The sequence below is a fragment of the Dermacentor silvarum genome, chromosome 5 (assembly GCF_013339745.2).
Source record: "Dermacentor silvarum isolate Dsil-2018 chromosome 5, BIME_Dsil_1.4, whole genome shotgun sequence".
NCBI classification, from domain to species: Eukaryota; Metazoa; Arthropoda; class Arachnida; order Ixodida; family Ixodidae; genus Dermacentor; species Dermacentor silvarum.
Window position 1 is genome coordinate 46,539,049 of NC_051158.1, and position 13,622 is coordinate 46,552,670.

Here is a 13,622-nt window from a genome sequence, read left to right on the forward strand (position 1 = left end):
ATATGCTGTGCTTATCCATGAATTAATCAGTCCTACAAACACTTGACACATCAGCAAAGATCTTGCGATCTTGTTCCTGATGTAATGATTTTTAGAAAATTTTCTTATAACGCTGTATTGATTAAGTAATAGTTATCCAAACACTGTCCTATCAATCCATCTTTCCCAGTCCTGTCACTCTGTGTAAAAAAAAAAAAAATTACCTGTTGCTTTCTTTCAACAAGCTAAAACTGTGCTAAACTTGGAACTTTATAGTCGCACAACAAGAATTGGGTTCAGAACAATAACGTATATCATACATTGGTTCTGGCCACATGTGTAAATTGTAAATGTGGATTGTAGCTGGGAATTAAGAGCTCACATGAGCTTAAGTATAGAAAAAAGCAATAAATTACATTTTTTGGCACCAGCTACTTCCGTGCGTTTCACCAAATGGCATCAGGGATCACCTGTTTCATCCTTGCTCCAAGAAAAAGACAAGATTAATTATTTAGCTTTTTTTTTCTTGCACATTCTCATTCGAAAACAAACACAAAATTCTTTCTTTAAAAACGTTTCTTGGTAAGTGTGCTGGCAAAAGGTATAGAAATTGCTGGAGAAGTCAGTATTTTGTACTTTGTCTGCAGGTGGCAGTTCCGTCAACAATCCACTGTGACCACTTGATCGAAGCTCAAGTTGGTGGGGCCAAGGACTTGGCAAGAGCCAAGGTGAGTCACTGATTTGTCCAGTACACCAATAATTTCACGAGTACTTATGGCCACGCAAATATTCAAAACATTTGAAAGGGGCATTTAATATCCAGATTTGTGACTCGGTTATCAAATCGTGTGGCTGCCTTTCGGAACTAGAATACTTTAGTTGAATACTTTAGTTTAGAATAGTTGAATACTATTCTCGAATAATCTGCACTTGCATGGCAGGTGATTGACAAGCAGATGGAAAACAAACATAAATCCAGCCAGAATAAATATGAACTGTTGTAGCATGAAGTTTAGCATTTGGAAGTTGTTCAGAAATCCCTGAGATGGAAGGGATGTGTCATGCAAATAATGAGTATTTGGTTCCCACACGGGAGGCAAGTCGGCCTTTCTTCCACTTTTATTTCTTTTCTTCTTATTTCTGCATTTAAGCTATAAAACACAGTTGCCATGTACAGTCGAACGTTGTTATAGTGAAGTCAAATTTGACGTGAAATTAACTTTGCTATTCCTGTGTTTGTTATATGCATATATTCATTACACGCTGATATCGCAGAAAGAAGCTTATATATCTGATAATTTGTTGTACTTGTGTTCGTTATTCAAGGTTCAATTGTATTACCCAACTCTAATGCTTCCCTGAATCAATTTGCACCCAGTTTTCATGGGCTCAGTGTAAGAACATAATGTGTGCTCAAATTTGACGAACGTCATGTTTTATAATAAAGACGAAAGTAGCACGCCTCTGATTTTTCAATTAGAAGATAAAGCCTGCTGAATTTATTTTCACACCCGTTGCAGTAACTTAGTAGCTATCAAGCTCAACAGCGTTGCGCTGTTGAGCTTGATCCCGGCCGCGGCGGCCGCATTTCAATGGGGATGCAATGCAAGAAAATGCATAACATCCAAAAAACGTAACATTGATTGTCGTCACTGTCGGAGAGCTTTTTATCGCAACCTGCAGATCACTTGTTGGCAATTTATGGGCCCGTAACTTTTTATATATATATATATATATTTTAAAAGTGCATGTTAGAGGCCCGTAAATACTACAGTACTTTGCACAGTTCTTTACTTATGTATTTTGGCTTCGTGTGGTTGTTACGGAAAATTGAGCCCCTTGGTTCTTCTGATTCCTTTCCGTCTCTGCTTGTGTTTCTCGCGTTAGGACCTGAATAAGGAAGTGTACAAGTTTCTGAGCTCTGCGGGTAGCAAGTACGGCGTGGGATTCTGGAAACCGGGCAGTGGAATTATTCACCAAGTGAGTTATGTTGCCTTTTTTTTTTGCAATGTTGCCTTTTTTGCAAGCAAACACACATTGTCACGTTGTAGCGACGACGGCCAGCCAGAACACGGACGAAACTGCGATTCAAGAATCTTACTCATTATTAAGTGAACTTGGAAAGACAAGCAACACTCAAATCACAGTGACAGCAGCGGGTGCAGCCGTCGGCCATAAAATCTAATCCCCACGAGTCAAGTCCATCTGCTGTTTATGTGTACATCACTGTACAGTCGGTTTCACACTTAGGGGAAAACTCTGAGCACCTTGCAAGGCCCTCCGAGTTTTCCCCTAAGTGTGAAACAGACTGTACATTACAGATTAATCACTGGCGCTCGCATGAATTTGAGAATGTACACCACCATTTGCAATGCACGCAAATGACATGCCTTCTTCGCTATAGAATTGGTGGCAAAATGATCGGGAAGTTTTTGATAATGTAGGTGCATCTTACGCTGAGTGACAACTTGCTAACTGTGATAACCTGCTGAAAACAAACACTGGCAAAGCAGTAAAGCAATATTATGGAAATAATGTTTAGTTGCTTCTCAAAGTGCACACCTGAAGGCTACATTGAGATCAGAGAAACATTGCTAAGTGGGCAAAACTGCACTGCCTCATTTGTAGACACTGTTACGGAGTGATACAATGCTGAAATTTTTCAAGATGAATGGAATGTTTTCACTTAATTACCAGTCTTTCCCTTGTCAGAAGTGATGTTAACACGGTTATTTCCAAAGGCTTCACCTAATTTACATGGATGTTTAGGGCAGTGGTTCTCAAATGTTTAGCCATCACAGGCCCTTCAATTTGTGATTTGCAGAATTAATGTTGTGGCTTGTTGAACATAGCAATTTATTTTAAAAAGTGTGTGTACAGGCTCTTGTCAGGCATGAGAACCTCAGTAATGAGCATAGATGTGGAGTTCAGAACAGATTGCAGCTTGGATAGCCTTGTGGCTTCAACTTGTAGCTTCCAGCACGAAGACATCCTTGTCTTCGTTCTTCCAACATTCTATTCTGTGTGCTGAATTTACGCTCTTTCCTACAGTGCGACAACCCTATGAGGTCCATGAGCCTGTTCTTTTGAATGTCTTTGACCAGTTGTAGCAGTTGTTTTTGGTGATCCAGGGCCCTATGGGAAAAGACACCAAAAAGAAGTAATAAGCTGTGCTACAATGTTGACTACAGTTTCAGTATTGTAAATAGGTCATTGCAAACTGTTGTTGAAACGTTGGTGTGAAAGGGAGGATGTCAACATCAAAGGCAGGTGGCACTGCCTTGAAATTACCGCACCCTGTGATGTCATAGCCTCTGGCAGCATCTGCCCGAGGCTAGCTAGTTGTCTATAATTACATAGCATTTCATAATAAACAAAGAGCCATCCTGACAGCTCTTGTGACCTTTCCCTCCACAAAAAGGGCCCACAGTAAAACTCATGATGTCATGACGGCTCTTGTTCAGGCAGGAAGTTTAGAAAAAAGTTCGGTCTATGGTTTTCTTTTAGTGTTGAAGACAGAACTTTGATAGAGTAATTGACCATTCTAGATCAGTTCAGTGTGTCTCGTTTTGATATCCTTTTAACATGTAGTAGTACTTAGAAGTGTGTTTGTGTCAGCAAATTTCTTATATTTCTCTCCTCCCTCCAGATTATTTTGGAAAACTATGCCTTCCCTGGTGTGCTCCTCATTGGCACAGACAGTCACACACCAAATGGAGGCAAGTAGAACTATTTTTTTTTTTTTCGTTGCTGAGGCAGTACCTGCTGCTGATTACGTAGTCTGGACTGAAATTTATTGCCAACCTACGGCATGTTTGCTTCAGCCTCTGTGATAAGCAATGCAGAGACCTCGCAAGCTGCTCCACTCTGCATGTACTGCATGTATGCCACAAAATTGTTCCTTGACAGGCGGGCTTGGTGGCCTGTGCATCGGCGTGGGTGGAGCCGACGCCGTCGACGTCATGGCTGACATTCCGTGGGAGCTTAAGTGCCCCAATGTCATCGGTGTCAAGCTGACGGGGAAGATGTCCGGCTGGACATCAGCAAAAGGTAAGCTTTAAAATTTTTCGGGGACGTCTTGAAATAGTTCTCGAACCTGTGTTCGAAGGCTCGAATACTGAGTTGGACGATAGACGGCTGGGTGTTTGCTCTCTGTGTCAGTGGGTCATCATGTAGTAGTGGGTTCACTTCTTTAGTTGTTTTTACTAATGTTTTACGTCAGGCATATTGAAGTGGCTGAGTAAGTGCTTTTCAAGCACGCTAGTCATTGCGAGACATGAAATAGTTTCACATTTGTCGTTGCTGTAGAGAGCTCTCGTGTGAAGTCCACATTCTGTAAAATTGCCAGAATTCACAGAAGAAGTGAAAGTTCTTCTGTGAATTCTGTACACTTTTGCCGGTTATGAAGATGCAAGAAATGCGGTAAAACTAAATTTTCAATAGACAGAATTACAGTAGAACCTCGCCAATACGTTTTGGAAAGAAACGCGAAGAAAAAAATGTACTAACTGGGAAAACATACGATGTGAAGGTCACTAAAAGATCTAGTAGTATCAAGTGCAGCTGACATTTACGTAATGCGAAGCGTAGCATGAATCATTGCAGCTGGAGACACTGATGTGTGCCGAGCGGCCCTAGATGCGTATTGTTTTTGCGGCCTCGCAAGCATATATTTGTGATCGTCAAGTTCGGCCCTAGTCCGCAGCTTCTTCGGGCGAGGCATTTTTGTGAGGAAGTCGTGAGAATTTGCCATGACCCTCCAGATTTCAGAATCTTTGACTGGGGGCAAATCGCGCTGAACCTGACAATGAAACAGCACAGAACGAGCCTGCTCTTTACCATTGGGGTTGGCTAGCGTGGAGCGGTGATCGAGTCGCGTGATGCGCGGTCCTTTCGTCTGTCACGCACATTGGCCTTACGATCACCCCACCTGCCGTAAAGTTGCACTTCGGAGTGATCATTAGCGCAACACTGTGCGAAGAGAAACTGTTTACAGAAGGCACCTACGCCTTGTAACGGTATTGATGCATGCTTTCTAGCACTATGAAAGGGGACACCTCAATTGCTTTAAGAGGGCTGCAGTGGCTGTAATGCCCCGCATAAAAGTGTGCAATGAGGCTTAGATGTTCCACGGGAAATGTACTTGCTACATATTAACACATACAATTCGAAGAATCCACAGATCACAAGTAATCATTGCATAAAAACAAAACTTTGTGTTCTCGTATTGCTCATGTACGTGCCATTAACTAAGCTTCTTGCTGACATTGGGCATGTTGCTTGTGTGTTGATTATAAGTAAGCTACCCCACATAGAATGAAGCGTCATGGGAAACATGCCAGCATGGAACTCACCAGCATGAAATCACCCAGCATTCCAATCAAAAAGGCACTAAAGAGCGTTAGCAAATTTGCTGCGACACCGTAGTCGGGTGCTGTGGTAAGGTTTGTTCACTTGCAGTCCTGAATGACTTGTCGTTCCTTTTGCTGCTGGCGCATGCAGACGTCATCCTGAAGGTGGCCGGCATCCTGACCGTGAAAGGTGGAACTGGAGCCATCGTCGAGTATTTTGGCCCCGGCGTCGAGTCCATCTCGTGCACAGGTGAGTTCGAGCGAGTGAAAGCTCCACTGATACGGCGTTATCATACGGCGCGCAGCGACGGCGTTACGCCTTTGGACTTTATACGGAACAGCCATGCGCAAAAAAAAAATTTAGGGCCCCAACACGTCATAGACACCATCTTTAGATAGCAAATACGGATCTCTAAGGCTATGCTTTTGCTAGTGGAAACCAAAAATACGTCATAGGTGTTGCCCCCGGCACTTTCGGCGGCCAATCCCATCGTCAAGTCACAAGCCAAGCGACATGAAAAGTTAACACGGCCGCTTTGGCCGGCCTGGGCGGCAGTTCACAACGCATGATGCGGGAACGGTCCCACAGTTGCGATGCAACAGCAGGGTTCCCAATGCATTGGGTCCTATGGGAGCTATGCCGGGACTGGCCGAAAACGACGTAACAGCCACACAACCTACAGACATGATAGCGTCGGATTGTAATTTGAATACCATACGAGAAAACACAATTCTGTTACGCGGAAACTCTAACACCAACATATGCTGCCAGCATTTGCAGGTAAACATTACGGTTAGATAAGCTGCAGTTGCCGGGAAGCGTGAGAAGCAGTCAGGGTTCTTTGAATGCTATTGCGTTCCACTCTTAAAGGTGAAGCTGAAGTGTCCTCCAAGTTCTTTTGTGGTTGCCATTGCGAACATGCAAGCTCCAAAACCTCTGTGCAAACATTGACCAATATTCCAGTTAAACCTATATTCTGGTTTATTGGTATGTTTAGGATGAGAGCATCTTGCTTGCCTCCACTGATTATAGGATCATTGATAACTTTTTTTTGTATTTTGCAGGAATGGGCACAATCTGCAACATGGGTGCCGAGATTGGTGCCACAACGTCGGTGTTCCCGTACAACAGCCGAATGCGGGACTACCTGGCCGCAACCAACCGGAAAGGTAGGCGGTTTTTCTCTGATTGTAAGCGTAGCTTGTTTCTTCTTGTTGACTTGCTCTACAAGTTACGTCTTTATTTGCGGAATTGATTGAAATCGTCTTGTCCGTGGAGCACTCGATGCTAAGTGGTGACATGGGCTGGTGGCATAGCAGGAAGCTATCATGACCATGTTGTTATCGTAACAGTAGGCATTGCAGTCAACAAACAATTAAAAAATTGAAATTTCTTTTTTAAAGCACCACCATTGGGTTGAAACTTAAGCCTCTTCAACCTGGAGTGCAGTGTTTTGGTGTGCTGCATTGTCAAACTAATAGCGTGCTATGCAGACACAACAGTGGGTTATAGTGGGAGAACTATAAAGGATTGTGCAACATCAGCATAATGATGTTAATGCCAGAGTCAGTTGATAGGTGGCGATAGGATGCATTGCATGATGGCAGCATAAGAAAGGCATTATCAGTCGCAGTAGGTAGCTCATTTGGGATAGTTGGTAATAGTGGTGAAACGTTGCAAGAAGATAAGACACTGGAAGTGTTTTTAAGCTTTGTCTTGTCTCGTGCGACGGGGGTCTTCTGGAGCTATTTGTTCATGCTTTATCACTCGCAGCTTTTCAGTCACTTTGTCTTCGTATTTGTGTTTGCAGAGATTGGAGCTGCCGCGGACGCCCACAAGGAGCTGCTGACTCCCGACAACAACTGCAAGTACGACCAGGTCGTTGAGATCAACCTGAACGAGGTCAGCTTTGTGCACACCTTGTGCTGCCTCATTACATGCTTATTACTTACTCAAGGACACGCTTCATCTTCATTTATTTTGCCCTTAAAGGACCCAGCAGGACGTTACATAAGGGGGAAACAAATACACAAAATTATCATAAAGTCAGACGTGTAAGACAATACAAGCAAAAAGTTGAAAATGTAACGATGGGGTTACAGAGAATAATACAGAAAAAAAATATACAGCACGATATATGAATGAATGAATATTGCATATGAACACTTGTAATAGGTAGTGCTTGCTCTCGTAATATAGTAGTGCTTGCTGTTCCGAAATTGCAAAAATTGCCAGAGCATTCCTGGTGGATAGTATCTTGTCAGTAAGCACTTATAAAGAAATCGCAAGAAATGTTGGGCCATAATAGTGTGGTTATGAGTGCTTGCAGTGCAGATTGCGCCGAGAGCAATGCTTTGACGTGGCTCACGGCGTCCAAGATTTGCATGTGTTGTGTCTTCGTGCGGCGCCGTAAATATTGGATACCCTGGCTGTTTGTGCTTAGTGTCTGAAGCAGGTGCTCACAAATTAAAAACGAAAGTATAAGAAGATATGAATATTCATCCTGAGCAAGTAAAAAAAAAAAAACATCACAATTTCGTAAAGGTGGAGCATTTATCGCGATAGGAAAGATACAGCTAAACGAAGTACGGTTCGTGGTTTTATCGGTGTCAGGCGTGCTCAGGCACAAAACAGATCTCACTCGATGACCACGAACTCAGTCACAACGCATGCTTGAAATGGCTGAAAACTCTGTGAATTTGAAACCGTGTCATGAAATTACTTTGTTAAATCGCGAAAAAATACACGGTTTTCAATCAAACTAAGATCAAGAAATGAAAATAGTTTGTTGTATCACAGATTTCATTAGAGGTTTGTTGTATCGAGGTTTGACTATATATCATTATATAATTCTTAATGACTAGTACAAGGCGTTGGCAAAGAAAAAAATTTGCAGAATTGAACAAAGCAGCAGCAGCATCAGTGCAGCAAAGAAAGAAAGAAAGAAAAGAAAAAAAAAACGGGCAGTAATGTAAACAAGGAACTAAACAGTGTGTCCTTGTGCATTACACTTCCACTGCAGCTGGAACCACATGTGAACGGTCCGTTCACACCCGACCTGGCTCACCCCATCTCCCAACTGGGCAAGAACGCCAAGGCTGCCGGATGGCCCATCGATATCCGTGTTGGTGAGTGTCGTGTACTCATCCATCAAGCCAGATTCACACATGTACGGATACAGACATGCATCCTATGCAAGTGTGTACACGCGACTGCGAAAGCTAGCAACAACTTAACTTGGACCATTTGGTTCATCTTGAAAGGCGTACTGAAGTAATGCGATGGGAAGAGGACAAGAAATAGGGGTGTGCGAATATTCGAAAAGTGCGAATATTATTGAATATTATATTTTTAATACTCGTATTCGATTCGAAAAATAGATATTCGAAAAGGGGGGGGGGGGGTTCGAATAGACAGTTGGATACGAATAGTCGAATCGAATCGAATATATTGCTGGCTGTGCGGGAGCAAACATAGTTCTTAGCATTTGTTTTTGTCTAATCTAAGAATATTGGGGCGATTTTTGGGCTGAATTTTGTGATTTCGTGCTGCTGGCGGAATTTCGCCTGTAAAGCACACTTAGCCACTAAACGTCTAAACTCTGTGGGAAAGCCAGTCTTTCAGTAGCAACGGGTACGGGTTTGCAGATAGCGGGAAAATACTTTTATTTTATTTTTTTATTTGTTTTTTATTTGATTTTTAATTATCTTGCAGCGCCACCCCTACTTCTGAGTTTATTGCTTAACAGCAAGTGCGGTGAGTGACAGCTAGCACAGGGTCAAATGCCTCCGAGTTTACAGGCATTTGTTGTGGTATAATAAGGCACAGGCTGCGAGGACAGCTAGTGGGAATTACTAAATTTTCCAAGTTAACATGAGCCAAATGCGCAATGCTTTAGTATAACGGCTTACTAGTCTAGTTTTGTAACATTCACAATGTAATTTCAATGTTCCAACATACCAAAAAACCCATCTTGCTAATAAATGCATGTGCATATCATTATTCGATATTTGAAGCTGAGTATTTGTATTTGATTCGTATTTGAAAATTTTGATATTCACACACCCCTAACAAGAAGACAACCACAGCAGGACTAACGCTGGCTACCAACTAACTCCGCCAATTAAGCTTCACTCACAGTAGCCACTTGGTTGCTCGTTTTGACTTAACGAAGTAGCAGCAGTAGTGGACGACTTGAGCACAGCCTGTAGCTGTTAACTATCTGCATCGCGAGGGCGAAGGCAATGTAGGTCATTGCGTTACAATTGCAGTTGCATTGCATTTGAGTAAATGTGGTACATTTAAGGCTTCGTACCCCTTGTGTCGCAGTGGCACATTCATTCTGCCAACAAATGCGTTCGCACCTGTGCCGGCTGTCGGTGTTGTCGCGCGCACCGTATCTTGAAAGTGATCTCCACACGGCTCTGACCTTTGCGCTGTGCTTACGCCGCTCTGTTTCTGCTGAAGTGATAGACCGCACGAACCTTCGCTCGCTGCGGCGGCCGCGTTTCCCCACACCCGCGTTTTGACAGTGGTTGTCTGCGGTCATCGAGTCTATTAATGTTTGCTTGTGCGCGTTGACACCACGCTTGTTAGTTCAGTTAGTAAGCGAATGTGTCAAGTTTCTGCAGCCGATAAAGGTACTATCCCTACTCCTTATAACTCTCTACTAATTTGCTATCGCAGTTGATGCTTCGCCTTTCAGGCGACACTGAGACTTTTTTTTTTAATTATTACTTTGTCTGCTTCATGTGAAAATCGTGGGTACTTGGACATTAACTTTTCAACGTTCATAAATTTGAACGGATGCAAAACTCCCAGTCACACGCTTCGATTCTCGGATACGCGCGGCTGCTTGGCCTACATGTTTTGCATACGTGCAGGGCTTGAAAATCGTTGTTTACGTTATATATAGTGCAGATATTCACGACTCCGGCGACTTACGTTATAAGCGGTCTACACTGTATATGTATCCTCAAATATATCCAGTGAGGAAATGACGATGAATGCCAAACCCTGGGGAAGAGGCACAGAAAGCTTCGCTTTTAAAAATGTGTCCTGATGCTGCTGCGACCATTGCAGATATGAAATAACTTATGCTTCACACGTCATTTTCCCGCCCCTGTGCAGGCCTGATTGGCAGCTGCACCAACAGCAGCTATGAGGACATGAGCCGAGCTGCCTTCCTGGCAAAGCAGGCACTGGACCACGGCATCAAGGCCAAGTGTGCGTTCACGGTCACTCCGGGCTCGGAACAGATTCGGGCAACCATCGAGCGTGACGGCCAGTCCAAGATCTTCGACGAGTTCGGCGGCATGGTGCTGGCCAACGCCTGCGGACCCTGCATTGGTCAGTGGGACAGGTACGCAGTCAGCGGCATAGTTGAAGGATTTTGAGACTTCACTGCTGAGATTAGGTGGCAGGCAGTACCTGTGATGCGGTATCTGTTAATACGATTCCCTGAGCCGTGCATTCGTGTCGGAGAACACTGAAAGTTTTCTGTCAGGATATTATATGACTGTTCTTTTTCTCTGAGCAATGCATAATTTTTTCCTCTCTCTTAGCCATAAAGATTCTGCTGTTTTGATGTGCACTGAGCTGAACACGTCATGGGCAAATGAATTACAGTCGCCGACGGATAATTCAGACTTGACAGCGACCGCGAAAACATCTGAATAAACAGGAGTCCAAAATGATGGATTCGCCCAAAAATAAGTTGTTTTATTCCACGAGTGGCCAAAAAAGGTGTGCTGTATTCTCGTATTGTCACTTTCGGAGATATCTTCAATTTTTCTGCGACTATAACACAAGATGCATCGGCGTCTGCGAGCGACAGCATTCTTGGCCCAGTGCCAAGCACACTATCTTATCACGGTGTGGAAACGCTGCCGGTGCTAGTCACATGAAATATCGCGAAAATGAAAGTGTCTTTCGAAAGTAATCATTCATGAATACGGCCCAAGTTTGTCGGCGCATGTTGCTGCGTGCACATACCTTGCCCTTGGCCCAGACAGGCCCTGGCTGTGATTTTCTAGCAGTGCCTTTTATGTTATTTCTTTTCATGTTTATCGTCCTTAGTCAGTGGTCAGAGCGACGCTCCACACCAGTTGTCAGATCAACCGGCCATGAGCAGTGGATGATAAGAATGGCATTGAATCGAGTGAAAGGCATCGCTACAACATCATGGCCTGTATCTCAACCATTGGCATGCTGTCGCTACAGAAAGTACAGTTAATGCATGCACCGAATTCTCATCGGTGACTAGTAGGTCAACTAAGCTTCATTAGTTTTGGTTTCGCAGAGCGCCGGTGGCATTTCAGAATGAAAATATTGCTATTTCTGCTTGATTCAGTGGCCATATTAGCTTACAGTTGCGCAGTCGGAGTCCAAATTATCGCACGACACGCTGTGAGGTGGCTGAAATTTCAGTTGTCCTAGTCTATGGGCCTAGTAGCAGTGCTGCGGGGCTGTCCAAATAATCAAGCATGTCCGAATTATCGGGGTCTGAATAATTGGTCATTGACTGTATCAGGCATTGTAGATGTTCCCAGGTCAACAGGCTCACAACCACAGTGTGCATTAAGCTCTGTGGCATTGTTGGCACTGGCCTACTTTGTGAGTGTAGGCTTCTCTAGATTGTTGCAATCGGGGTACGTACACGACCTTGAAATCCTTGAAAACCCTCGAAGTTGAAAAAAAAAAAAGAGATTCAAGGGCCCTTAAAACTCCTTTAAAATAAATGTGCTCTGTGATTACTTTGAAGACTGGGCTTGGGAGTGACTTCTGAACATTCAAAGTCGCAAACTCCGCATCGGCACAGCGCCATGGACGCTGTCTATCGGGAAACGATCCTACATATTCCTGTTTGAGAGTTTTGCTAAGCAATTGCAGTCTGGCATGGTCCACAGCCACTGACGACAGGCTCTTTAAACTGCTGCCATTTGCCATCGTGGTGCTAGACGAAGCCAGATCAAGCAACCAAACCATACCACCATTTTTGTTATTTTGCTAGTTGGTTTACATTGCAGCCATTATGACTCCATTTTTGGGGCCTGGGCTCTAGAAATGCCTGGAGGGGCGCAAGTTTCAGCCATTTGGCCTCTAATGTGACGAGTACCTTTGGGTGAAGCCATACACTACTAAGCCTCATCGATCGAAGTGTGTGATATTGCCACAAGGTCATTCACGTTGTTGCAATGGGAAAGCCGACTTTGAAAAGCCACCTGAAGAGCTTGAAGCATGTGTACAATTCAGTGGCTGTTTAGGTATACGATTGCAGCTAAGAAGGAGATTTTGTAAAGGCGTTTATTGCACGCAAGCGTTGGGGCTGACCGTTCGATCAGTTCAGGGAACCACGAGCACGAGTGGCGTAGTCCGAGTGATGCGCTGGAGAGACTGACCCACTAGACAGCGCTGGTAAGGATGCCCCACTGCATCGTCCTTCTTCTTCACTACAATTGCCTGCGTAGCTCCTCGTAACTTTGGCATAATGTGACAATCTCTGTGACGGATTGTGGGTTCTTAGCGAGCAGCATGTTGAAAGCGGCGTCCTCAATTCCTTTCATAATGTTTCTGATTCTGTCTGATTCTGACAACGTCGCGTCCATGCGCTTACACAAGTCCAGGATATCTTCGATATAGCTAGTGAAGGACTCTCCCGGCTGTTGGGCTCGTTCTCGCAAGCGGGATTCTGCTCGCGCCTTGCGCGCAGCAGGACGAGCAAACACGGCTATTAATGAGGTCCTAAACGCGAACCATGTAGAAATTTCCGTCTCATGGTTGTTGTACCAGAGGCTTGCCGTGCCGGCGAGGTAAAAGAGCACGTTGCTTAGTTTCGCGGCATCGTCCCATTTATTGATTACACTTACTCGCTCGTACGTGGACAGCCAGTCCTCCACGTCAGTGTCGTCGGTTCCACTTAAAACAGGAGGATCCTTGTGGCGAGGAAGCCCAGAGCACACGATGGAGGGTGCAGGAGGCGTTTGCTGGGTCGTTGGCGGAGATGCGTCCTGAGACATGGTTGAAGAGAGGGTACGGGATTGAAGCTCCAGGATTCGTTCGAGCGTAGCACTCTCCACCACTTGTAAAGGCGTTTATTGCACGCAAGCATTAGGGCTGACCGTTCGATCAGTTCAGGGAACTGCGAGCACGAGCGGCGTAGTCCGAGCGATGCGCTGGAGAGACTGACCCACTAGACAGCGCTGGTAAGGATGCCCCACTGCATCGTCCCTCTTCTTCACTACAATTTAAACATTCTTTAGTTTGTTATGACAGAAGCTTGTTTTATCCTC

The 13,622-nt window shown here is 44.3% G+C and overlaps 1 protein-coding gene across 1 annotated transcript in view; it reads left to right on the plus strand.

Moving 5' to 3' along the window:
* Window positions 1–13,622, plus strand: part of LOC119453350 (probable aconitate hydratase, mitochondrial) — a 327,347-nt gene that overhangs the window by 303,359 nt on the left and 10,366 nt on the right. Inside the window, exons 7-15 of the mRNA XM_037715391.2 lie at window positions 627–707; window positions 1,867–1,959; window positions 3,629–3,698; window positions 3,889–4,029; window positions 5,482–5,580; window positions 6,396–6,500; window positions 7,142–7,233; window positions 8,354–8,459; window positions 10,462–10,693. Coding sequence (XP_037571319.1) covers window positions 627–707; window positions 1,867–1,959; window positions 3,629–3,698; window positions 3,889–4,029; window positions 5,482–5,580; window positions 6,396–6,500; window positions 7,142–7,233; window positions 8,354–8,459; window positions 10,462–10,693 — 1,019 coding nt within the window. The remainder of the gene's footprint in view (window positions 1–626; window positions 708–1,866; window positions 1,960–3,628; window positions 3,699–3,888; window positions 4,030–5,481; window positions 5,581–6,395; window positions 6,501–7,141; window positions 7,234–8,353; window positions 8,460–10,461; window positions 10,694–13,622) is intronic.